Here is a 27,588-nt window from a genome sequence, read left to right on the forward strand (position 1 = left end):
AGTAATATCCCTTGCTATTTTATTCAGATATAATCCAAGTCAATTTGTCCCTTTAAAATATAAAATGAAAACAATAATCCATGAAACACAAGTGAAGCTCTATCCTTCAACTTCTGTGTTATAGTGTTTTATCTCTCTTATAGGAAACCTAGGTCCTGATTAGATCCAGCATTCTTCAATTTTAATGGAGTAAATTGTGACTCAAAGGAATCCTAAAGTAAATGTTCTCAAGTGGATGTGATCTCACCCTCTAGGGCAAGTTTGTCTAACCCATGGCCCATGGTCTGCATATGACCCAGGACAGCTTTGAAAGTGGCCTGTCACAAATGCGTACACTTTCTTAAAACAAATTTGTAAACTTTCTTAAATTACGAGATGATTTTTCGAGATTTTTTTTTTTTTTTTAGCACATCAGCTATTGTTAGTGGTAGTGTATTTTATGTGTGGCCCAAGACAATTCTTCTTCTCCCAGTGTAGCCCGGGAAAGCCAAAAGACTGGACACCTCTGCTAGTCTAGGGGATATTTGGCACTCTCTGGAAACATTTTTGGAGCTGTTTTGGGTGGGGGCAGAGGTGTGCTTCTGACATCTAGTGGATACAGGCCAGGAATGCTACTAAACATCCTTAATGCAGAAGACAGCCTCCTACAACAGACTTATCCAGCCTCAAATGCCAACAGTACTGCAGTTGAGAAATCCCAGACTAAAGGTTCTAGCACTATTCAACAGGCAGTTCAGTCACTTAAGAATAATTCCCACAGTTGCTCCTCTCTGTGCACCTTGTATTAGAGTAATCATGAGGGTAATGGAGCAGTAGATGAACTTACCTCCATGTTTGGAATCTCAGCACTTTACATGCAGGGTTTAGTATAAGCAGTGAGGGGCAGTCAACTCGCCCTTCTCTAAACTAAGTTTATTATTTTATTTTGTAAGATTTAGACTTCATAAAGCTTAAATATTTTACTGAGATTTCCAGTTTTTGTTTTTTGTTTTTTGTTTTTTTCCCAGAAGAGAACTCTTACCTTGTGAAGCTGTCATTTGATAAGGCTTAGGACATCAGCAAAAATTTAATGTTGACACCAATTAGCCATAAACTGCAAACTGAGTATTTCACAAGGGCCAAGTTCAGCCGATAGTTCTGGGCTCTGGTTTCTATTAATACTCAAATCAAATATAGTCATTAGAACTTGAGAATCAATAATAGATTCTGGCTTCTTGTTATCATTGAATTCTTTGATAAGTAATTTTGTTGAGAACATATTTGAGTTTAAATTAACAACCGTTTTCTATATCCTGTACAGTGATTAACTAATCTGGGCATTAGGTTGAGAAGAAAGGAGAGAAATCTCCAGTTGACATAACAAGACTGAGAGCCAGTCAAGACTTTTAATCTCAGCTTTACCACTTGTTGTGTGACCTTGGTAAAAAAAAAAAAAAAAAAAAAAAAAAGTCAAACCACTGTTCGCCTCTTATTTAAGATGTGGATAATACTTAAAACCCCTGTGAGCAGTGAGATAAATATTGGTGTGGTAATTAATGTACACATTGCCAAATAGATTGCAGATATCAAGACTAACTCGCCTCATCTGTGATGACTTCACATGTGTTTGAAACTCACTATGGATTGAAGTTTCCAGAGCTTAAGAGACGTTTCCAGGTCTACGTTGCTAGCAAATGGTGAAACTAGAATGACTATTTAAGTCTTCTGACCATGAATCCAAGGCTTTTTGTTTATAGTATTCTGCTCCTTCAGATCTATACCATCCAAAAATTTGCAAGCATGCTTTCTTAGCATGTCTACATTTGCCATAATTATTTGCAAACATTGAAAGAAAATTATTTGGAATGCCATGTCCATAAGAAAGTATTAGAAATAATTCACGTATTTTTGTTGACTTCCTACTCTATCTCACATATTAGTTACTCTTTATATATGTGCATATATTATATATTGTAATACGTTATATATGTTATTGCATTTATTACATGTTATCTCCCCCACAGGAGCACCTCCTCATGAATTCCTCAGAGTCCCAAGACTCTCTTGTCTTGAGGCTGGTTTTTCTCCAAGATCCTTCGTTTTATTGATTTATTAATTTATTGATTTATTGATTTTAGCGAGGGGATTTCACTTTGTCACCCAGGCTGGAACAAGGTCCTCTACTTTGAACTTCTACTACACAATTCTCCCCACACATTTCAAGAAATTCCCATCCTCTAACTATTGGTGCAGTCTCACCCTTCAAAGTCCATCTTCTCAGCCCTAGAAGTACATAACTCAGATTCATATCTGAGTCTTTAGATTAATCTTTCACAGGTTCCAACAAGACAGAGCAGAGGAGGCTTCCGTACTCTAAGTAGCACAGAACATTTCAAGGTGAGCATGAGCACTGCCAGGATCTCTGAGGTTCCCTACAGTGTAGTAGCACATCTGCCACATTACTCTTCTGAGTGTCCAGTGGGATAGCTGTTAAATTACACGCACATCCTGCATGCCCATTTTATCCCAATATATGAATCCTCAGAGAAAGTTGTCTAAACTGTCAGTGGAGTCCAATCAGTAAGTGAAAAATTCTGTGAAAATTGGGACAAATAAGGTAACCGTGAATGCTAGCCGGGCGCGGTGGCTCGCACCTGTAATCCCAGCATTTTGGGAGGCCAAGGTCGGCAGATCACGAGGTCAGGAGATTGAGACCATCCTGGCTAACACAGTAAAACCCTGTCTCTACTAAAAATATAAAAAATTAGCCTGGCGTGGTGGCACACGCCTGTAGACCCAGCTACTCAAGAGGCTGAGGCAGGAGAATCGCTTGAACCCAGGAGGTGGAGGTTGCAGTGAGCCAAGATCACACCACTGCACTCCAGCCTGGGCGACAGAGTGAGACTCCATCTCAAAAACAAACAAACAAACAAACAAAAAACAAAAACCATGAATACTGGCTTTCCCTGTCCAGGTGAATGTTTTCTGCCTGTGCCTTCATAGATAACGTTAGTGGATCACTGGGAAAGCCTGTGTCAAGAGTGGCCAACTAAGGCACAATTCTAAAAAAGACAAGACTATTTTCTGCAGTTTTTAGGATCATTGTCTTTAATACTTTTGTTGTTATTGGAAATTACACATTATACTATAAACTGATTAAGCATTGAATACATTATCATGTATTTAATAAGAGCTACTTCTGATATATTATTACTGGTGGCCTTTGTGAAACCTGCAAATTTTTGCCTCTGTGTGTTATTCTATTCTGTATCTGGTTCCTAGACCTTTATTAACATCCAGTATAGACTGAATAAAAATATTTTCACTTGATATAATTTTAATAACCTAATTTATACTTGTTTCTTTCATACATATTCATATGAAGACCACATAACCCCCAGAAAAATGGAACTTATGCTATGAATTGATTAGTGTATCAAGCACTTGCATCAGATTCATACAAAATGCATGTTCTTCAATATGTACAACTTCTAAATCCTACCTGTTACTATAACAGTCTCAAAAAATAAAACAGCAATGGCAATGTGATAGTTAATTTTTAAGCTTTACACATTAAAACATCTGAAGAAAGTAGGGAAAAAATATCATCTAAGGTTAGTTTATTATCTTATTTCTTTTATATGTAAAACTCTTGAAACTAAATCTTGCTTTCAAGAAGACAAGGAGAAGAAAGAAAGAATAGATAATATGAAAAGCATGTGACTACCTCCCATTAGAGGTTTCTTTCACAAAAATTAAGAAAAGGATCAGAAGAGCAAAATTATGCTATTCTTATCATGGATAGCATACCTTAAGAGCAGAAAAGATTGGGAGGGGACGAGTGTTTACTATTCAAAGTGAAAGCCATCATGATTCTGCAAGGAAGAGGGTGTTTTAACTTTGCTTTGTGATTTGAGCATTTTACCAGGTTGTAAGAGTTGAAAATCTCTGAGTCTCATTCAGCCGTGTAAAAGGAAATAAAGGGAAGGAACTGTTTAATGCCAAGTCTAACTGTCCTAGCGTTTGTATTAAGATGGAGCTACCCAAAGTTCTCTAAAGTATGAGATCTTGGTGGTGAAAGAAAAAAATCAGACTTCATTTTGCATTCTACTAGTCTCTCCTTCTGGATTATTCTTTACACCTTTGAAATGTCCAAGTCACTCAGGAATAGCTATTTGTAAGCTGCCACTATGAGATGACATTTAAAATGAATGAAAAAGATATAGACAACATCCTCTGTAAATCAACAAAATCAACCTTGGCTTGAAAGCTGGTGTGGAAAGGCTCGTTTTCTGTCCCATTCTTCTGTGCATATGACATTCTGCAAATTTTACATTCTGTTTCACAGAACTAAATATTTATTACCAGAGGAAAATAGATTATTAATTACAGCCAAAGGCTGCTTTGATTAAATATACAATTAATTAGCTATGCTAAACTCATCCATCCCAGAGCTCCTAATATTTTCAGCCCGATGATTCTTCTAGTACTTTTAATTAAAATTGTTCTAAAAAGCCACGAGTTAGCTGCATGTGCACTTAAACTGAAGTTATCTCTGCAGTGTTTCACTGGTTTCCGTATGCCATGTAATTAATCTTTAGTGATTAAATGTACATAAAATCATCGGAGATGCAAAGTAATTTGTGCAGACATGGAACAATGGAGAGCTTTTACTGGGCCCTGGCAGGATTGTTTTATCTGCTGAAAATTATTTCAAAAGCATACAGATGTTAATTGTTTGAAGGAAGTAAATGTACAAAATTGTGCCCTTCTCCCCCACTCTTCCAAATGAAGCTAAATAAAATCAACAATATTAGTATAGAAAAATTTTGTGGCAATTTGAATTTAAGGATGTGATGACTCTATTTGGTGGAGATGCATCCACTTTGTTGCCCTGCCTTGTTTGCTTGCTGAGGCAAACATAGTGTCATGTAAAACATGGTTTTCAGAAAGTGCCGCCCCAAATATTATTGCCTCGTTGTACACACATGCTCTCAGATAGACCTGAAACCTTCAGTTGGTTACAACTCTCCGTACACTCCAGTTGCTGTCTTACGGAAATCCTGTTTGAATCACTCATAGTGATTGTGTCCACGAAGGTAAAAGCAGGTAGGAACCCAGGCGGTCTTTTTCACTTGGAACTTTGTCCTATCTTATCTCAGTGGGCTGCTGAATTATTGTAAGGCAGCAACAGCTTTACCTCAAAGGTGGCCTACGCTGGAAGATTGGCAGGCACTAAGTCACCTCCTTTCTGAGCTTTTCCTGATTGACTTATATTTAAAAAAAATAATGGGGGGGATTCTTTTTACCGAAGTTTTAAGCTGCATCGAGATTAATGCTTATTCAAGCATATGCATACATTATTATACATTTTTGGAACTGAGGTAATCCTTGGAGAGCATTGTGGTCTAACCTGTGCATTTTATGGAATTTTTTTTTTTTTCGCTCTGCAGCTGGAGTTTCCTTGTCCTGGGAACATAAGTTAGAACAATTATCCACATGGTTATGAATGGGGATCAAGCAGTTGATTCAACACTTAATTGTAATATTATGAACTACTTACTGTATTTACTAAAAGGAAATAGGAGAATAAACTTCCCACCAATCATCTTGTTCAAGTTTTAGAGCTTCTATGATAATATTCTATTGATGTTTAAAAATAATTAATATGAATGTATAGAATAATCCTGGGTGTTTTTTCACATAGTGTCATCTTCAGCAAGTTGCTTAACCTATTTAGTTTTTTAACCTATGGGATGAATATAATAATATCTGCACCTGTAGTGGCAGGCAGTACCAACCAGCATGTATGACACAAATAGTAAGCACTCAACAAATTTTTGTTACTGTTGTTATTATTATCTATCTCAAGGTGCACTTAGAGATGCCCATGTCTATGACATTACTGGGGCAAATTCCAACTATTCTATAGAAAATAGCATCAGTTGCTACTTTAAATGCATTTACTTTATTTTTTTGCCTTAGGCGTCAATCTATATTTCATTAATATAGAACAAAATATTTCTTTTCTAAATCTATGAATTTGAGGAAGTTGAGGGCATGGTGTTGGGAAGGTTATGGGCTCAAGTTCAGGCGGTTTTACTTGCGATGTAGAAGCTTGTGAATTTCCCTTAGGGCTTGGCCTTTCTACTGTGATTTCATGTCATCGACTGAACTCAACAAGTGTCAGGCTGCATTCAGATGGCAGAATTGATTGTTGAAAGTGATTTAAGCCTCCTGCTTCTCCTAAGAAACTGGCTGTTCGTTCAAATTTTGTCCTGTCATTTCAAACTGGTGTGAAATACCATTCATCGCATAGGCACTAAGTTAAAAATGCTGGTATTGAAAAGCACAGTTGTATGTCATGCAAGTTCTACTTTCTTATGTTAATGTCCATGTTGCGCAACTTCTATATATTCTCTTTGGTAACATACCTTTCTGAGTTCATATCCTACACAAAGGTATAATGATGCAGGTGGAGGACCCTAGAAAGTGTAAGTGTGTGTGTGTGTGTGTGTGTGTCTGAGAGAGAGAGAGAAAGAGAGAATGAGAAACAAAGGGAGAGATTGAATGTGTTTATGGTGGAACAGTTACCCAATTGACTAGGTGGGTAATAACTAGAAAAGTTGAGTTTCAGAATATTGGAAGAAGTAAATTTTGATTTCTAAAATAACCTCTGAAAACATAAGTCTTCAAGGGATGAGCAACATCTACTTGGAATGCCTTTGTATACTTAAAATTCAACCTCTACAGCTTGTATTTCTGCACAGTGTGGATTAATTGGTGGGAATAGATACCAAGGCTAGGCTGTTACAGAAAATCTGCAAATCTGAATCCATGGGGCCCACTGGAATCCATGTGAATGGGAGCATCAGGATACCATTTTACAGTTCTCTTCATCCTCCTCCAACTGTACTATCCACACTGTCCCTGTCTTGACCCAAGTACCCATCATTTTTCCCTCTAATTTCCTAAGTGGTTTCCCTGCTTCCATTCAGTTACATCTCACCACAGCCTTCCAAGTTTTATACCCCTAAACCTAAATGAGGCCACACTACTTTTCAGATGAAAGGTATTTTTTAAAAATCCTTTACCATGACCCATGGAGGACATTGGGATCTATGTTAAAGCTGTCTTTCTCTACAACTTCTTCCCCAAGACTCAGTCACCCCAGACCTCTCATGGTGCCCAGAGGACTTACTCTTTCATGCCTCAACCCTGGGGAATGCTTTCTCCCATCTGTGCAGTTTATGAAGTTCTTCATCTCATCAGACCCACCTCAAATGTCAAAGTCCTGGAGTCACATCCCGAGAGCCCAGGCATAGTTAGTGCTTTGTGCTGTTGCAGAGCTGTTAATACCTTCCTTTTAGCTCTTTATGAGTTTGGTTACAATTATAGATGTATATGTTGTTTTTCCCAGATTGTGAGAGCAGGTGCCTTTCCTTGCTCAGCCTGTTACGCTCATTTACACTCAACTTCCACAACTTTCAAATGGGGATAAAATACTTACCTCCTATGACTGTTCTTGGATGTGATTGAGATAATATAGGCCAAGGGCTTGGCTCAGCTCCTGGCACTCCATGAGTCCTCACTCAGTGATAACTAGTATTACTGTCATTGCCACTGCCAGGAATGTAATGTATATCCCCAGAGAGTAGCCTCATCTCTGTCACTTAAGACTTAGGAAGGAAGGAGGGAGGGAAGGAAGTGTTATGGATCACCACCATAGCACTGTGCTGGCTGCCCTAGCTTTGTTTTTATTTGATCCTATCTGCAACTCTGAGTGGATATTATTATCCCCTTTTCCACATGAAGAAGCAGAGGCTCAGAGAGTTTCAATAACTTACTCAAAGTCATACAGCTAGTCCCAAAAACTGTATTTAGGCCCAGTTCTGAGTGATTCCCACATTGATGCTCTTTTCTGCTATCACAATGAATGACAGGGCATTGAGGTGCTTAAGAGCAGAGCAGCCCAGACCTTTGCTTGCCACTCCGAAATCATTTGTACAATATATTTAAGTCAAAGGAATAATGTGGACAACTGGGCTACAGAATGGAGCTGGGAAGTGAATGTAATGCAGTTTGCATTGTGAACATGGGTAATTTTAGTGACAAGTGCAATCATATTTGTTTAAACATGGTTCTTGACAAAGAAATATATGAAAAGCTATTTAACACATAATTATTCTGAAGTATGCGCCAAGCACATTTTTAGGCCCTGAAACTACAGCACTAAACACAATTGTCAGTTTCTTAAAACACTGAATGCAGTGTGTTTTGTACAGAAGCATTTAAATAGTGAAGCATTATGTTGCTCTCATAGATAGGGTACAATGAACCTCTGGTGAAGATACTTTACCATCTTCTTTCTTATTTTGACCATCTTCTTTCTTGTGGTAAATAATTCACTATCTCCTATTCCTTTATGTGGTACAATTTACTTCTTTTATTTAATAAATAGGTATTTTCTAGCACGTGCTAGTGTGGCTAAGTCACAAGGTTAATTTCTACATCCTTTTATGCTCTCATCACAAAGATGGGACAAAAAAGATCTTGTCCAAGGGCTAAGAGCACATTTCCTCTTGTTCAATGGATATGAAAGATGAATAGCTCTGTCCAAATCCTCAGTTGTTGGTGTTGTTTGCAGGATTTTTTTTTAAAGAAATCTGAGTTGTTTAATGACAATGACATTTTTTTCTCATTGAAATAATTTGAATTTATTTCAAGTGTTTATATATGCTTTATACCTTTATATCCTTAGGCCTGTTACAGAAAATTTTGTCTCCATCTGAATTCCTTGTTATGTTTTAAATACTTGGATCTGATATGTCAGAACTTAGTGAATAGGTTTATTAATAATCACCTACATCAGTTTAGTATTATGTTAGGAAGTAAAAGGTCAGCAAGTAGTTGTTATCCAACTGTTTCATCAGTGGGATCTTATCCAAAGATTTGAGTCATTTTTCACTGCGTATAGAGTCACTTGAGATATAAAAAGTCTTTTTGTAGTAATGAAGAACTCCCACAATTAGCCAGGAGGCAGCCATCTATCTTTTTAAATAGCTCAGCTTGGAGAGCAGGATATCAGGTGATATTCAGTGATGAACTGTTATGACAAAGATAAAGTAGGTGACACAAATCTGTGTTTTTTGCTTGTAGGGATGTGTGTGTGTGCATGTGCACACAGAGAAAAAAAGACACTTATAGTAGAGTGGGAATTTGTTTTTCTAGAGATATGCAACAGAAACACACTTTACAGGAAGCTATTCATCTATCAATTCCTTATAATTATTTGTGAACTCTAAATGATTACAGCATGGATCTATTTTTAACTAATAATAAATATAACAATATTTTGAAACATTTTATTTTTTTCAGTTTCAGACATCAAAAAATTATGAGAATAAAAATAATAATTTTAAGTTCCAGGAATAGTATAAAAATTCTCAAATATCATTCACCTAGGCTGCCCAAATTTTAACATTGATTAACATTTTACATTTGCTTTAGATTCTCAATCTCTCTCTCTCTCGCTCTCTCTTTCTCTCTCTCTCTCATTAAGTCATAAATGTTAACATCACCAGTAATAGACAAATAAACATGACATGCCTCCTGATAGGATAGGCTGAAAAGGACACACCACCACTTCTGGACATTCCTGCTCAAAATACATAAATACATAACCTGAGTCTAATCAAGACAAACATTAGACACACCCAAATGGAAGGATTTCTGCTGCTATAACAGAATACCACAGACTGGGCAATTTATAATTTTAAAAAATGTGTTTCTCACAGTTCTTGAGGGTGTTAAGTTCAATATCAAGGTGCCAGCATCTGGCAAAGGCCTTCTTTCTGTGTCATAACATGGTGGAAGACACCATATGGCAAGAGAGAACACCAGAGAGCAAAAGGGATGGGAAGGAGAGCGAACACATTGTTTTATCAGGAACCCAGTCATGTGATAATAGCATTAATCCATCCATGAATACAGAACTCTTACAAACTAATCGCCTCTTAAAGTTTTCAAGTCTCAACACTGTTGCATCAGGGATTAAGTTTCTAACATGTGAACTTTGAGGGACACATTCAAATCATAGCAGGGATATTCCACAAAATAACTGTACACATCAAACAACTATGTAAATACTTTGTTCTATGATCTCAATAAAAATTATATTTTAAATTTCCCTTAAAATGTGTAAATTTGCTAAATCTGACAAACTCATAATTGCATTTTAGATGCAACTACTTTTGATAGTAAAGTTAATTTGCAAAGATAACAAATTTTAGCTCTTGCCACAGTTTTGTTAAAGTCAGAAGAGTTTCATGCTTAGCTATATCACTCAGGGTCCCAGAAGAAAACAAATAGCATAATCAAAGGGTTTAATTGAAGAAAGTTTAATGATGGAACAGCTTACAAAGGATGAGCAGAGTCAAGATAAAGAACCTAGGGAACAGCAAGAGAGAGATGTTCTTACTACCACTAGACCTGGAGAGGGAAGGTGAGTCAGGATTGTGAGCAGATCCAAGCAAGAGCTAGAGTCTTGGGAACTGGATAAAGACCTATAATACTCTCTAACCATTGGCTTAACCCAACAACAACAACAAAAAGTAGAGATCCTGGGTCAGGCAGGGGTGCCAAGACACAGAGCTGGATGAAAAGAGCAGATCATGGATCTGAAAGACAAACCAAAGAACCAACTCATGTGCCCAAAAGCAAAAACTTCCATTTCTTTCATTAAGGTGAGGGGAAATAAACTTATTTATAAAGAGGTTAATAAAACTATGTTGTATTCATTTTAGTTTTTTTCCTCAGTAACAATCAGAACATATCATAACATGTTTCTTCACTATAGGAATAATTCATATAAATATGTACTCTTCAAAGGTGTTAAGTGCTTTGATGGGAAAGCTTAAAAGAGAAGTGTGACAGTGGGAACAAGGAAAGGAAGAGAAAATACAGAAGGAGGGATACAAAAAAAACAAGACAAGGAAAAGATAATGAAAGGAAAAAGCAATTGTGACAGATACATCAAGATTGCCTATAACCAAAATTATTCATTGGTTCAGGAACAGTTTGGATGAGTTCACAAATAATGGATCCATAACCTCTTCATATGAAAAATTGAAAATGAGTCCTGCTTGCACTTGAGAATGCCCTACCATCAAAGTGCTCTGTAGAAGGGAACAGACGCAACATACTGGACTATTGTTGTAGCCTCAGTGTCACAGTCTATTAACTAAATGTAATAATAGGCTTTTACACTAGCTCATTGGGGTGCTGGGAGTCCTCCATTCAATACTGTTACATTACGTAAGCATTTCCAATGCATTCAATTATCTTAGGTTGTAAATGGATGTTATGTTAAACCAGATTGGTAGAGGCAAATCCCAAAATGTCACAAGTTGTAGGTAAGGCAACAGTCTTCATTAAGGAAACACACAAGTCGGGAATCAGCAATACACAGTCAAGCAAGGGACCAAAAACTGTGGGTATATGGTGGGTCTGTATTTCAACTCTTGTTGCTCTGTCTTACAGGGAACATTGTCAGTAAGAGAACAGACTGCTGGAGGTTCAGGCTGCCTGGGTTAGATATCACTTATTTTCTTTTGTCTGAGAAAGCCAGCTGCCTGGCAAAGTCCCTGGGGATTTTGGAACTAAGGGAAGCTGCAACACCCCATACCCAGGGTAATGAAGCTCCCAGTCTCTCGTTGTGCAGACAGAAAAGCAGAAGAAGCCCCATAATCACTTTAGGATAAGTCTACTCATTGTGTCACGTGGAATAATCACCATATTCTCTTCCAAAAATGCAATTATAGCACTGTCAAAAGCGGAATACTGGAGTAAATGGACTTCAGGGTTGATGTGATCTAACATTTCCTATGTACATAGGTTCTGAAATTATATGATGAACACAAACCTACATACCAGTGATTATTTTGTTTATTGATAACCTTTTTTTAAAGGTTGAAGTTAATTTTAGTCAGGTTTCTTTCATACAATTTTGCAGATTCCTATTATGTGACTTCTTTTCATTATAAATACATTTTACACTATGCTATACTCTATTTATATAACAATGTTCAAATAGAGTCAATCATACCAAAGTTTAGGAAAAAACAGTGTGCTGAAATTTCTTAAAATTAATTTGAAGATTGTATTTGACAAGTGTTTTGATGAATATAAGGTTCAGATTATCTTAAATTCCTTCTCTACCAAACATTTTAGCAGCAATTTAAACATTGTTTCTTCCTTCTGTAAAATGTCACCAGATTGTGCTTTGGCAACACCTCCCTAATTATCAAATAGAGAATTTATTCTGTGTCACTTAGGAACTTCAGTCAAAATTAATTCCACAGTTACTAGTGAGGGTGGGAGATCTTGTAGACTAACCAGGTACAGGATCATGTCCAACCAGAATTATAATACGCAAGTATTTTATACTTATCCTCAATTTGAAATTTGGTTATATCAATTGTCCCTAATCCTTGGAATTCTATGCTTCTTTTATGGCACATTCTTAAATTTATTCTCCCTTAAAAGTCATAGATGCTTAGAAGCCCTTATTTCTCATGAAAGGCGTGGGGGTTTGGAAACCCTCATCATTCCCAAACAGCTGACTCTAGAAATGGCTTCTCACTAGAGTGACTGAGTTATTCATGCACTTGTTAGCACTTCAAAAGAAAAACAAAAAAGACTGTTTGTTTCTTGATATCCAAGAAAATTTTGCATGTGGTTGGATTGGAAGGAATAATCAAAGGGGAACAGCTCAAATCTAAACCGAGACCACTAGTCACTCTGGGGAAGTAATTGAAGAATGGCCCAGATTTTGCAAAAGGCCCAGATATCCAAAAGGGTAGATTATTCATTAAACAGAGGCTTCATCAAACATTACTATGATATGGTTTACATATGAAAAGCTCTCTTCTTTACTTAACATTCACAAGTTGCTTATGGATTAATTAGCCCATCTTCCACAAGAAATGTATTCGCACATCTTTTGCATTGATCACTGAAAAGTGATTGCTTTTTCTTTATCCACTTAAGATTATGCTATCAATATAATGAGAAATAATAACTTTTTAGAAACAAGATAATTATTTTTGTATCTCTAAAAATTTATATGTGTGTAATACAAGCCATCACTTGAATATCTAATCTTTAAGGATATTTGTGCTGATCTGAATTGGTAAGTGCAGGGAGAAGGGGAAGACCTTCTCAGAAAATGGTTTCCTATGATCAATTTTTCTTCTAGTTTCCTATCATATGTTTACTTGTTAATTCATTTGAATATATATCTTATAATTGCTTCAAGTTTCATATGATTAAGAATGATTAAGACTACTCTCTCCACTTTTTTCGAATCCTACATTTTAGTTTGTCTCGGGACAACCACATGTCACTATTTATCCTAGAATTTCTCTCATTGGCATCATCCTTTCCTCTTTTTTTGTTGTTGCCAATTTTGATAACCCCTTGTTGCATAATGTGTCTGCTTTTTTATTTATCTCAAGTCCGGTAGCTAAATCATCATTTCAGAGTCCAGTCTTCCCACCGGGACTACTAGCCTCTTATCAAATATCAATCGCACGAATCTTTTTAGTTGTACACTAGTTGCCTGGTTACAGTGGAACCAAATCAGTCTGGGCCACAGCTATCAAAACGCCAGAAGTTATGGCAATAGAGGAAATTATTGCATATACTACTGCTGTTTGTTATGACACCCTACCTCTCAATCATTCGATTTAACAACCCTTTTGGAAAAAGGCTCTTTTCTTATGGTATGCTTAAATCAAATTGCGATCTTTCCTAAAATCCTTCTGCATGCAAACTCAAACTCCGTAACACATGGGTTTGTTTTTTTTTTTTTTTTTTTTCAGTAATCAAGTTACCTTGCACCCTCTTCCCTCAGTTTTGCTCCTAACCATATTCATGTGGTTTTTTTTTCTCCTGAAAATCAACTCATCTGTATTCCTCTCGCAAAAGATCTTCCCACCTTTTACTGGACACCCAAAAATATTGGGTGTCTACCCTTAACTACCTATTTTAAATGGGACTCCTTTAGTGGATAGTTTCTTCATCTTTAGTCTCATCTCACAAAACAATTTAAAACTTTATGTCATCCATACAAAACTAAATGTAAGATTGAGACAAACGAGTAAGAGGGAAGAGGAAAAAAAGGAAGGTGGAATGAAGGGAGAAAATATAGTGGTAAAGAAATAGAATAATACGTAAGGATCTGGCAATATGGCAATATGAAGCACCAAATATCTGTTATTGGTTTAAAAACAAATCACTTGAAAAAAAGGAAGTTTTGCTGTTGTTCACAAACTTCTCCTAGAAAACTGTAGATATTCTTCCCATATAATTCTTCTCTCTAGCTGCACCTGATGATAACTGAGCAGAGCAATTGCCAGAAAATCCCAATTAAGCGATTCTTTTCTTTTCTTGTGAAAGGCATAATATATAAAATGGTGACCTTTTGGTAGGCTAACAGTATGTTGATGAACTTCAAGTGAAGTGAAAAAAAGTATTTAGTATCATCAATGCTTGCATTTTCTAAGCGATCATGTGTAACAGTAGAGCCTTTAAAGGTCATAGACTTCTTTACTTTGAGAGATATTAAATAGCTTATGAAAATAGAGGTCAGCTGCATGATAACTAGAAGAAAAGAGCATTCTCCAATAGGGAAGTAAGATCTTGAGATTACATTGACTGTCCTTTTAAGATTGTATTTGATTGTTCTTAGAGAAAAGAATGAAATTTGCATATAAATTTCATGATAATAAATAAATGAGTGTATAAGTCATATAATCAATAGCCATTGATCTTGACACATGAACACTAATATTGTTTGCATATACTAAGCATTACAATAATGATTTCACAACCTAAAATACCTTTCAATAAATTTTATATTTCCACAAAACACTATAATCTTCTGGATTTTGCAAAAGCAATCCTACTTATCTTACAGTAACACAGGTAAATAATCATTATCAGTAGGAATCTTACATTTTTAAAATAGCTGTTGCTTCGAAGATCACTAAAGCAAATAAATATTCTGAACACCAGGACTAGATTAACATGTAAGGCTGAGGAAAAATGAGCCTTGTCTTGTCTTGGGGAAAAAAATAGATGAATGGCATTTATCTATCTATTACCTATTGACACACTTTGTGCATTAGTAGAATTTAATGTACAACTGGAAGAAACCCTGGTCACAAGCTTTTCCCTTTACCTTCAGATACTGCATAAAGGTCCCTCAAAAAAGTAGTCTTATTTCCCTCTACCACTATTAGGGTTTCCTCTTGATACAGGGCTTATAGGAAAAGATAACATGTTGGCACCGTTCCAGTAGATATATTAAATAGTTGATAAGGCCAGGGGTGGTGGCTTATGCCTGCAATCCCAGCACTTTGGGAGGCCAAGGCAGGTAGATCACGAGGTCAGGAGTTAGAGACCATCCTGGCCAACATAGAGAAACCCCATCTCTACTAAAAATACAAAAATTTGCCTGGCATGGTGGTGCGTGCCTGTAATCCCAGCTATTTGGGAAGCTGAGACAGGAGAATCCCTTGAACATAGGAGGGGAAGTTGTGGTGAGCTGAGATCATGCCACTATACTCCAGCCTGGGCAACAGGGCGAGACTCCATCTCAATAAATAAATAAATAGTTGATAACAGACTGTGTGACTGAGATTTCTTTTCACAGAGGGAAGGGTGTAGGATCCTGCAGGAACAGATCTTCACTAAACTGAGGGTACATCATGAAGCAGGAAGGCTGGGGACAAAAGAGCAATTTTTACCTACTGCATCAATTCTCACAGAGCAATTTTACCTACCACTTGATTATCTTCCACAATCTGGAATTTATAAATACTGACCACAATATGAAACACAGGGGATGATACTATTCAATGAGAGGGGCTAGATTTTATGTTGTGCTTTTTCATTCTGGGATTTCTTCTATCATCTGCTGTCTACATGTCCTCAGGGGAGGCAGTAGTGGCTCCGGCTCAAGCACCTGTCATACAGCAGGAGCTAAAGGAATGAGTGTGATCATGTCCATAGGTGTCTCATGTCCACATACCCTCATGTGCCCCAAGTCAGGTATTCCAAGGTGTATCAATGAAAACTCAGCGATAATTTTTCAAGTTTAGTTCATGGAAAAGAGTATCAAACAGTGAATACATAGATTAGTGAATGTGTTCACACTGGGAAACACCCAGTCAGATCTCCACCTGGCCTGTCTTACTAGTGATTCAAGAGCAAGAACTGAATTGGGACATATTTTGCTGTTGAAGAAGTTTAATTGCTCATTTTTTGAAGGCACATTAACTCTTTCAGGGTCCATTGAGTAAATTAGCTCCTCCAGGTCATTAAGCCTGTCTCTACATGACGTGATGATTTCTACCTGCCATTGTATCATTTACCCCAAAACGCCCCACACTTGCTCTGAGCACACACATATTCCTTGTCTACTCAGGGAGAGAGAATGTGCTCATCTGAATGTCAGCAGTTTCTCTACAGCTGCAACTCAGTGACTTCTTTTGCTTCTTTTTTAGGCACCCAGGGATCTCTAAGGGTTTGCTGGTGCGTGACAGTTATCGGTGCCTCACCGACAGGCGGGTGGCTTAGTTTGCTGTCTGGAAATGGTATAATTTCAGGGATATTAGGCACAGTATTGTGCCACTAGATAGCTCTTCATATCTGCAAAAAACAGCATTATTGATTCATCTGGGGCGAGAGTCATAAAACTCTTTCAGGATTCTAGAGCCCTTTATTAAAACACAACTTCCACTAAAAGGCTGTGTTATCAGGACTCATTTTAGGGGATTAAATTGACAACTATGTGAGCGTGGTCTGTATTGCCTACCACAAGGTTGTTAGGGAAAGTGTGTAGGTGTTTTGACAGCCACAAAGGTTGGGAAACATTCCTGGCCCTTGGTAAGCTGGCATAGGAGAGTCCCACAAAAAGAATAATTTTTCTCTCCCAAATGACAATGGTTTGTGCCCCTGTTGAGAAGCAAGAAGTGAGGACAAAGGCAGACTTCACCTCTTTCTCTGTAATGTCTAGAGCTACCGTGGAGAATCATGAATTGGTATGAATTAAAACGAGTAACCAGTGGGGACATAATATATTCATTCAGAGGATTTTTAGAGCAGTGATTCTTTCAGTGAATATAAATATAAAGTCAGAATCTTGTAAGTATGCCAATTCTGATTCAGTAGATCCAGGGTAGGGCCAGGGATTCTGTATTTCTAATCATCTCTCATATGATGCTGATGCTGCTGGTTCACAGACCACATTTCAAACAGTGAGGATTTAGGATAAAATGCACATGGGCAATCACATGGTCTTGGATTAAAACATTATGAATATGGAGGAAATTTGACAATACCTTAAAAAATTAGATTTTAGGCAAGTAAGACCTTGATTAAATATTGAAAATCTCACAGAGACATTGATAAATCATGAAAAAGTATGACATACTTAACATTTCCTCCATCCGAAGACTTCGGTGACCCTTTTCTGAAGCAGATGTGTTACTTAAATTTTTAAATCTTTACTAATAGTTCTGCTGTTTTACTCGTTAACCAACTCCAGATACTTTATAAAGATACAGAAGTAATTGTTGTTGTAATCTCAGGTACTTCATCATGTTGGTAAAGACGTCAGTAAATATTAATATCTGATTAAATATTCCATTACAAAATTCATGTCAGAGCTGGTTGAAACCTTTCTCTCTACCTTTTATTAATCTATCACGACAGCCTCTCTGATCTTTCCTCTGAGATAAACAACGTCCTCATATGTTTGTAGGTCAATGGGAAGGATCTTTCGAAGGCCACCCACGAAGAGGCAGTGGAAGCCTTTCGCAATGCCAAGGAGCCCATTGTGGTGCAGGTGTTAAGGCGAACACCTCTTAGTAGACCGGCCTATGGGATGGCTCCAGAAGTGCAACTCATGAATGCCAGCACTCAGACGGATATCACCTTCGAACACATCATGGCCCTGGCCAAGCTTCGGCCACCTACCCCTCCAGTGCCAGACATCTGTCCATTCCTGCTCTCAGACAGGTATTTTTCTGTCATTTCTTCCAAAGCCCTGTTTGTTTCCATTTGTCACGTAAAGCAGATGTTGGAAAGAAGCAGCTCCCCTAGCAGGTTGACAGTTATGGAGACAGGCTTCCCAGCTCTGTTTGGAAAATGTCTCCCCTGTTTAGATATGTGCAATTAGTTCTCAGTGGTCCCTGCTGGCTACTCTCCCTAACCCACATGGTTGCTTCACCTGGGTAATCATACTTGCTAGCTGCTATGAAAAATTCTGGCTCTGATTAGTTCATCTTCATATTACTAGCTGTCAAAAGCCTCATGCTACTCATGAACACTGGTCAGGGAAATCACTTTTCTCACCAAAGCTGCCAAAAACCTTATTAAGACTCATGTGGAAGTGGCATGTTAGCTCCACATTCTCCTCTGTGGGCCACCTCTCTCTCTTCCTTGCATTTCTCTTCTTTAAAGAGAAGCTAGGAAATTAATTTAATTAAAGTGCAACTCTCTGAAGAAAACAATTACCCAATATATTGAGATATAAACAAAGGATCTTGGCTGTCAAAGAGTAAATATAGTGCTATCAAATAAAGATCTATTCAAGGAATACTTCCTCCAGATTTTTGCCCAATTTAAAGGAAGTCAGAGAGATTTTATTCAAATAATCCTACTTGAACAGTTTTAGAAGTACGCTTGTCCAATTCATTGTGTTCTGTGAGCTTTCTAGGAAATATTCAAACATTGAGAGTTTATAAGAGCAATAGTCTCCTTAGCCTACATTTTCATCACCTACTCCAATCTGCTCTCTACTTTGTAAAACATAGATCTGATTCATGCCACTTTCCTGCCCTTTGATGGCTGGCTCCCATACGCCTGTTTCAGTGGGTCACAGATGTACAGTAGAATCACCTGGGAAATTTTAGAAGCTGTATCAATACCTGAATCACCCCTTAGGCCAATTAAATGAGAATTCTTAGATTAAGGCTTAGGCATCGGAATTTTTCAAAAATCTCCCTAGGCAATCCTAATGTGCATCCAAGTTTTGAAAACACTCCTTGAGACTTCAAGTTCCAGGAGGGTAGGGGATTTGTTTGTCTTGGGTATCTCTTTATTCATTCATCCGTTACCTTTTAAATAGCCCTTTGTGTCAGACACAAATCGGATGTGTCAGGCATTGGAACTAGATGCTGGGCATAAAACTTTGAACAAAAATAAAGTCATTGCCTTCTACAGTTTATATTCTACAGGGGTAGTTGAAGAAAAAGCAACGAAACAAATATATAATATTCATTAATACCGCCTAAAACATAGTAGCCATCCAATACTTCCTTGAATGAATAATAATAGCTAGCTTGTATTAGCTAACTTAACATGCTTTCAGTATTATTCCAAATGTTTTGCATTTATCGACTCATTTAGTTCTCACAATAATCTCATGATGGAGTGCATTATATTATCAACATCCTACGTCTAAGATGAGGGAACAGATATTAAGTAACATGGCCAAGATTACATAGCAAAAAAGTGACAGGGCCAGGCTTCTAGGCCTAGGAGATCTGACCCCAATGCCTACTTCCTTAGCCAGTGCATCTTGCTGCTCTTCCTAGGTGCTGCAGACCTTAGCTTAGAGACAACCTCTTCTAGAAAACCTCCTAGGGCTGCAGTGGGTCCACCCCCTACCATGTGCTCCCAAGGTTCTATATGTTTTCCTTAATTATTGCACTGTATTAAAATTCCCACTTTGCTGCTTTCCCCAATTAATAGGGCAGAATTGGATTTTGTACACCAACATATTTCCAGCACTTGGCCTGGCATCTGGTAGCCACTGAATAAACGTTGAATGAATAAAGTCTTCCTCACAGCAGGGCTCCCATCTTACTATCTGAAAGACAAGGGAAACACATCAGATGTCCAAAGCAGCAAACTTCAATGTTCCTACATCTCAAATGGGCTATGTGGACCCAGTTCAGCTTCAAGCAAGGAGATTTATCTGGCAGACACAAGGCAAGGTGCTGCCTCTATTACTTTACCATTCTGACCTACACTAGTTAGACCTGTGTGGAGCTGACAGCCATAGATAGTAGTGAGGAGAGGCTGATAGAATATTTATGCTGACCATCGTATGAGGGCATGAGGATGGGTCTCTTGCCTTTCAGCAAGGGAGAAGAGAACTAATTGATACTGCTGTCTCCAATTTTTCAATAAGGTCCACACTGTCAAGGCTTAGAGGTCTCATCTGCAACCAACTAGTCAATTATATTTAGGCTTTTTCAGTGTCTTTAGAAATAGAAAAGACCTTATGCCCTTTGCTGTTAAACTATTCTTAGTTTTCATATGATACGATGTGTGGTCTTTATATCAGAACATAATAAATTGAATAACATGTTTACAAACTATTTAAAATATTTCCTAAAAGTTGAAATACATAAAAGCCACGTGCAACACCTCATATCCCCTCATTTCCTTAATGTAATCTGCTCTCACCGTCACGAAGAATTTTCTAAAGGTATTATGAAACCTTTCGGCTCATAGGAGTTTCCATAAATGCTCTTTAATACTTGTGTATATGTCCTTGATCAAAGAGGAGAAAATGTGCATTATGAGGGAGAGTGAGAAAGGGGGATCTTAAGAAAGAGGGGAGGGTACAATGTGAGAACATTTTAGAGTCTGAAAAATATGTGCTTTTGAAAATGGTTTTCAAAAAATAGTTTGCAGCTGTGAATTACGAAATTGTTAGTGCTTTATGACAAATACCCCTTTTTGAGTAGACTGCAATCTCAAATGCCACACACCCACGTGTCGAGCTTGTCACATTCGGTGGAATGGAAGCAGGCCAGAAAGTATCAATAAAGCATCATGGACTGTCAGAGATTTCACATCAGTCTCCACAGAATACAACTCTGACCACAGGCCCTTATTCCACAGAAATTGCAAACCGATGGACTTCCCATAGAGGGAGAAAGGAAAGCGATTGCTTTTTCTGAGCTGTAGTTTGTTTAAAGGCTAGATCACTACAGGTCTTATTCCAAAGCAGAGCAAACTAAAGTGAAATTCTAAAATCAGTTTTAATCTTGAAAACAACCCTTTTAATCTATGCCTATCATATTGCTATATTCCCCATAGCTGCCATTCTCTGCATCCAATAGAGCATGAATTTTATGAGGACAATGAGTATATTTCCAGCTTGCCTGCTGATGCAGACAGAACAGAAGATTTTGAATATGAGGTAAGATCATTTTCACACCACTTCACATTTCTTCATGAAGTTATGGTTGAGGGGTTTTGTATAACAAAGAAATTAATTTATTACAGTGAGAAATGTCTTGTCTATTACATATCTAGAGTAAGATCTTTCAGATACTATTTGTTCTAGCTATGTGTCTCCAGTGTTTTATGTATATTGGAAAATATCTTTATAGTATAAGCTTACATATAATTTGCTCTCATTTTGTTGCTTTTTAATAAATAATATTACAACCACTACATTTTAAAAATTTGTTCTATAATATATGTGGATTTCCAAGTAGACTTTGAAAAATGTATTTAAAACAAAGATTGTGTTTACTGTTTTCATTTGTTGTATAATATTCTAATTTTCATTGATAAACCAAATTTTATTATATTGTATTCTTTGGAAATGTAATATTCTCTTTGTGCCTCTGGTATGTACTCTAACGAGTCATTTCACAGACTTCCTAGAAATAGAGATGGCCTCATGCCCTTTGTTGTTAAACTATATTTATTCTTCACATGGTCTAATGTTAGAATATCTGTTCTGTGATATATAACAATTCAAAAGTCCATTCATTAATTATTTTAAAGCTCTCACAAAAGTTAAATAATGTATCCTAATATTTCCTCTACTTCTGCAGCCTGTATATCTTTGAAAGATTTCAGACTACTCTGACATTTAAAAATAAAATAGATTGAGGAAGTAAGGAAGCTTTGGTAAACAGGCAGAGAACTCATGATCACCTGCCCTTTTAATGCTTCAGGTGATGTCATACAAGTTCAGCTAAGTGTTCTCTTCCACTTTACAACCAGGAAATCCTGAAATCTCTTCCCTTAGGAGGATCTGAAATCAAATAAGGAAGCTCATCTAAAGCAAATAGACATTTGTTTGAAATCTTCTCCCCACAAAAGTCATTCCTAGGGATTACAGAAATCATTATTTCTTTGCAGCCAAAATTTAGAAGGATGTGAAATGACACCAGGTAACTGAATAGATGGTTTTGTCATTCTTGTGTTGTTCATGTTAAATTTGTATCTCCTCTTTATTAAGTTGATTGAAAAGTTTTATTTTCTAAATCTACTCAGACCCTGGCATGCATTACAATATCCATTGCTTTGTCTATTCACGTAAAATAAATTATAAAATTGAGTGACTTATCCAAATAATTCAAGATTCTTATGAATTATTTTAGTTATATATATTAAAATATATGAATTATATTTTAGTTGAATACTTTGGGTTTGGGGACTGGAATTATCTATATCACTTCAACTTTTTATTTGGATATCTTAAAGCTTTATTAAAATAAGTCAGTGTGCTGGGAGAGGGCATAGGAGGAAGATTGTTTAGGCTAAGCAAGTTAATAGTAAAAGCCCTTTTAATTAATAAGCATGTCATTGAAATATTACAGTACAGACAGATTTCTTTACATTTCTATGGAGCTTACTGTAGCTGAACCACATCCTCTTTTTTGGCCAATATTAATCCCCAGCAGAAGCCAGCATCAGGATGATGTCAGTGGCGAATTCTCAGACAAGCTTTCTGTAGCCTGTAATCTCAACTAATCACAGCATCATAGTCATTAATTTGCTGTCAGCTGTGATTCCGTTGCCAAAGCCCCCTTTCTGAGTGATTGAAATAAAGAATGCTCCTGTGAAATTCAAATAAGGAAGGAGTTGCTATGACAGTTTTCAATCATTAGAAAGGATGCATTTGAGAACAACATGCATGGTTAAAGGTGGGAGTGAAGGCATGGGATAATACCTCCAGAGAAATTTACCAGATTCAAGAGAGAATAGTGGTTCTGCCCAGTACTCCTCAGTCTGTTACCGTTATGTGACACACACATAGAGTGGCACATGCCATCCCTTGTGGCTGCATCAGATTAAACTGCAAAATCTAGTCAGTCAGTCCACTGCTATCATTGGAGCCTATGGTGGACACCATTAGGCTCTCAGTGAAGACATTTAGAAATGCTACTTCTGTCTATGTGTTGCACTTTTACTGTTGCACCTAGAAGCAGACTGATTTGATGTTTCTGTGACCAGCTGAGATGACCCTAGCTCCTCTAGGAGCTTCATCAGAGCCCTATAGCTCTAGGAACAGGATGGATGAGCACCTTAAGGAAGTACCAGTTTTGTGCCACTGAGAGAATATTACAGGAAACTGAGGTTTAATGGCCAAGAAGGCGGCTTCAGCTCCGAAAGAGATACGCATTCCTCTTCAACCTAAACATGAGCACAACCAGGAAATCAAGGAAGCAGAAAGAAGACTCCTTTTGCATCTGCTTTCGTTCATTTGTACCATAAATATTTAATGAGGACTTAAAATGTACCAGGCAGTTATCTAAGCATGGAATTAGGAGGCTCCTGCCCCAGTGGAAGGAGCTTCTAGGAGAAGGAGGTCAACAATAAACAAACAAGTAAAGACATATTCTTTTCAATGGTGAGAAGTACTAATGGAGAATAATAAGAGTGGTGTTACCGGATGTTGCTGTCTTACACAGAGTGGTCATGGAAGACTTCTCTCATAACAGAGCTAAAGAATATAAGAGATCTAGCCATGTGAAAGGAGATTTTCAGAAAGAAGGAAGGGCAGGTGCAAAGGACCTGAAGCAGAAGCATGCTGGAGTGTACGAGGAGTAACCAAGAGGCCAGTAAGAGAGTGGAAGGGGTGAATTCTGAGAAAGGAGGGCATATCTTGAGGAGCCTTTGGCTTTGACCGTGGTATAGGAAGTTGCTTTGACTCTGAAATGGGAAGTTGCTGGAACATAGGAAGGCCATACAGGATTACTCTAGCTGCTGGGCTGAGACTGACAGGAAGGAAGCAAAGTCAGCTGACAGGGAGTGGGGGATTTGACCTGAACAGTGATAGTGAATGGAATATGTATGACATAATCTAGGACAGCATCCACCCCAGCCTGGAGGGCTATGCCTCAGAGCTTTAATATAGTTTGTGCTATGACAATTTTCTTCTGAGATTTTAAGGGCAAAATATTACAGGTTAGAGTGAGGCACACCTTTTGGCATCCTCTGGAAAAAGAACAATACATCCGCACTTTAAAAGAAATAGCTTATAGTATATAGACTGCATTTCTGAACTTGCTGAAATACAAACTATGCAGCTATTTAGGCGCCTTTTTAAAGACCTACTTACTATTGACTCAGTGAACCAAAGCTGATCTGTATATCTTGTGAGTACATATATACAGACTTAGCACATGGATTATTAACCCAACAGACCAAAACAGATCTGACTATCTTGTAAATACATATTTAGGGACTTTTTAACATGCAGATTACTTCATTGACGGACTGTAACAGCTCCCTTCAGAGCCATGGCAGACAAGCAAATGCTTGTTTGGAGATATTATAGTCAATGTGTCCATGTTATGGTGACTCTGGTGTGTTAAGAACCTCTATGAAAATTTAATGACACCCGTATTTCACCATGACCTATCACCACTTTTCCTAAGAAAAATATTTGACTGGGTTTAAAATTTCCCCATAGTGCTTCAGAAAAGTCTCAGAGGACCAGTCTACCTTAAAAGACTCACAGCTTGAAATTTGTTCTCTTTAAAAAATGATGATACTTGTTCTCTAATTAAAAATGATAAATGAGTTTAATTTTATTTTTGAGAAAAAATAAACATATAAAAAATTTAAAAATGCACCCATCATAAGAGTCAGGGTGTTCCATGCCACTGGAATTTCACTAAGGATTAAGCTTCTCCTCCTTTTAGTTTCAACTTTGTTCATTTTTCCCCCCTAGAGCCAGCTAAAGGTTGAAATAAATCATAAATAATCCTTAGCAAGTCAGAGGCAGATCTCAAATCCAATCTCTACTAGAAATAATTTAAAGGGAACGGTTTTAAGAAACACAGAGATCTTTTTGCCCAACTCCTAATAAAGATATGTTTGCAATTGCCTGAGTGCAAGGAAGATGTTGAATTGTCTACAGCATTTGCCGTTAACTCTCAAAAGTCAATGCTAATGCTGATAGAGGGGTCAGAAACCAATACTTGCAAAATTTAGATCGTATAAAACATCGTGTTAGTCAAGACAAGCAACAATTCTGTGCCTGTAGATTTTTATCACTTAGAAATACCACTGGAAATCATTTTTACTTCTCCCTCAATGATCAGGTAAAGAAACATATACAAAAGGCTGAAATAAGTACCCTGTATGCGTCCAATATCATAAAAATGTAAGCCAAAAAAATTTAGAACTTTGCTTGAAGAGGTATTAAAAGTGGAAAAGAGAGGATAAATACATGTCAGAGTTCCATGTACATGTTAACCAAAAACCAAACTTGGACCAGTGTCTATAAATAGAAGTGAGCACTTAGCATATTAATTAGCTTCCTCTTGGCCGTCCTTATGCAAAGCATAAGTAAACCCTTGTGCTGTGCTAAGAAGTGTCATTTTGCAAAATGTATTTCCTGGAGCTGGATCTCTGCAAATATGTGCTGAATATTTGTGAGACTTTAAGTATATAATCTCTCTCTTACATAAAGAAAAGAGAATCATGAATCAAGGAGATTTTCATTCAAAAAATAACAAGAAGATAATTATTACCTAGATTCCATCATATTTTTTGAGCAACTTCACGATTTGTGAAGCCAGTATTGAAAAAAACCAAAACAAAACAAAAAAAAACAAGTCCCTAGCATGATGCATTATAGAGCTATATGGATCTCAAGGCTCTGAGGGCAGCAGCTTTATTGCATCACACGGTCTGTTTCACAGTGGGTGCTCAATGCATATTTCATGAAGGAATAAATGAGGACTCCCATTGCTGTCTGCATGGACCAACTTCTGAGCCACTCAGTCCCTTTCCTCTTTTCCATACAAAGGGAAGTGGAAAAGAACTTGGGACCACTGTCCAGTTATAATGCCCTCTTGCTTTCCAGCAGGTATTTGTTCTTGGAGTCAGGAGTTTTGATCCTAATGCCATTTTTGTCTCAAACACTTCTAAGGAAAGGGCAAAGAGGGTGAAAAATAGGGAGAAATAAGTAATGTAGTAGAAAGTTATTGGACTCCTTGAAAATTTATCTTTACTGGCCACCTTATAAAATCATAGAATCTCATATTTGGTACAAATTTGGCATGTTCTCTAATCCACACTTGTACCCCCTTTATTACTTGTTGACCAAGGGCTCAATCAGTATATGTGAGAAAAACTGCAACAGATGGGGAAATAAGTGCCTCCCCCACTAACCAGCTGGGGCTGTCTCTGTCCACCCAGAGATGGCTCTGTCCATCTCTGATCTTGAGAGAGGCAAACCTATCAAAGAGTTTGAAAGCCAATGATGGAAGAAACATGATGGGTATGAAACATAATTGACAAAGAGACCATATGTTATCTGTGTGTCAAAGTAGATAAATGAGAAAATAGTGTATAGAGTGTAAAAGGGTAGAATATTTAGATTTGTTTAACTCACTGAATGTCTTCCACTTAGTCCCTTTTCTTCCGCTTGTTAGTCACATTTTAGAATTATTAATGAAATAGCTAAAATAATTTTATACCACTTACTACTGGGGCAGTAAAATCATCCATTTAAAAAAATCACCTACATAAGTGCCGTTCCTTTGGGAAATTTACTGAATTGAAAACTGATCTGGATGAAGTGCGGAAATATTTTTATTACCTGAGCATTAAAGATAAGATGGTATTCTGTCAGCCTGGAGTTGGTTCACTGAGGTGCCTATTAATGACACCACCATTTTCTTAAATATGTCAGATGAGAATCTTAATCATATAGCCAAACCAATAAGTTATCATTTATTGGAACTAGTGTTTCCAGATTATCTGTGGCATGTTTCTCCTTATCACTGCTGCCTTCCCTTTGTTTCCAACATTGTTGTACCTTTAGGCTAGTTTTTGGTCTCTTGTGGCCCGTCCCTGGTCTCTGCAGGTTATCTATCCTATTCACCACTGCCAGATCAAACCTTCTCAAGTGTGCCTCTCATTGGTTTACTCCTTTGTTTATCATCTTGTATGACTCTGTTCCTTGAATTAACTCTAAAATCCTCTGCCTGGCATTGAGGGTACTTGGAACTCTCTCACCACCTCACCTTTCCAGCATCTTGGGGTCAAACTCTACAGCATAACAATACTCAATGTCTAACTAGGATACTTTCGAAAGTAAAAAATATATATATATAGTTATCCTAACAGACTAGAACAGAGGAAGCTGTGTGCTTTCATTTCTTTGTGCCTTTACTGATGGGCTGTTGTGCCTCTGGAATGCTTTTATGACAATCTCTGCTATCATTCAAAGACAGAGTAAAGCATTACATCAGAAGCATTCCATGA

The 27,588-nt window shown here is 37.3% G+C and overlaps 1 protein-coding gene across 3 annotated transcripts in view; it reads left to right on the plus strand.

Annotated features, from left to right (window-relative positions):
- PDZRN4 (PDZ domain containing ring finger 4) overlaps positions 1 to 27,588 on the plus strand; it is a 415,409-nt gene that overhangs the window by 329,757 nt on the left and 58,064 nt on the right. For all 3 annotated transcript variants that reach the window (XM_005570591.5, XM_005570592.5, XM_005570593.5), the window contains 2 exons: positions 17,810 to 18,066; positions 21,163 to 21,265. In XM_005570591.5, the coding sequence (XP_005570648.2) occupies positions 17,810 to 18,066; positions 21,163 to 21,265 (360 nt within the window). The remainder of the gene's footprint in view (positions 1 to 17,809; positions 18,067 to 21,162; positions 21,266 to 27,588) is intronic.

This window comes from Macaca fascicularis, chromosome 11 (genome assembly GCF_037993035.2).
Source record: "Macaca fascicularis isolate 582-1 chromosome 11, T2T-MFA8v1.1".
Taxonomy (NCBI): domain Eukaryota; kingdom Metazoa; phylum Chordata; class Mammalia; order Primates; family Cercopithecidae; genus Macaca; species Macaca fascicularis.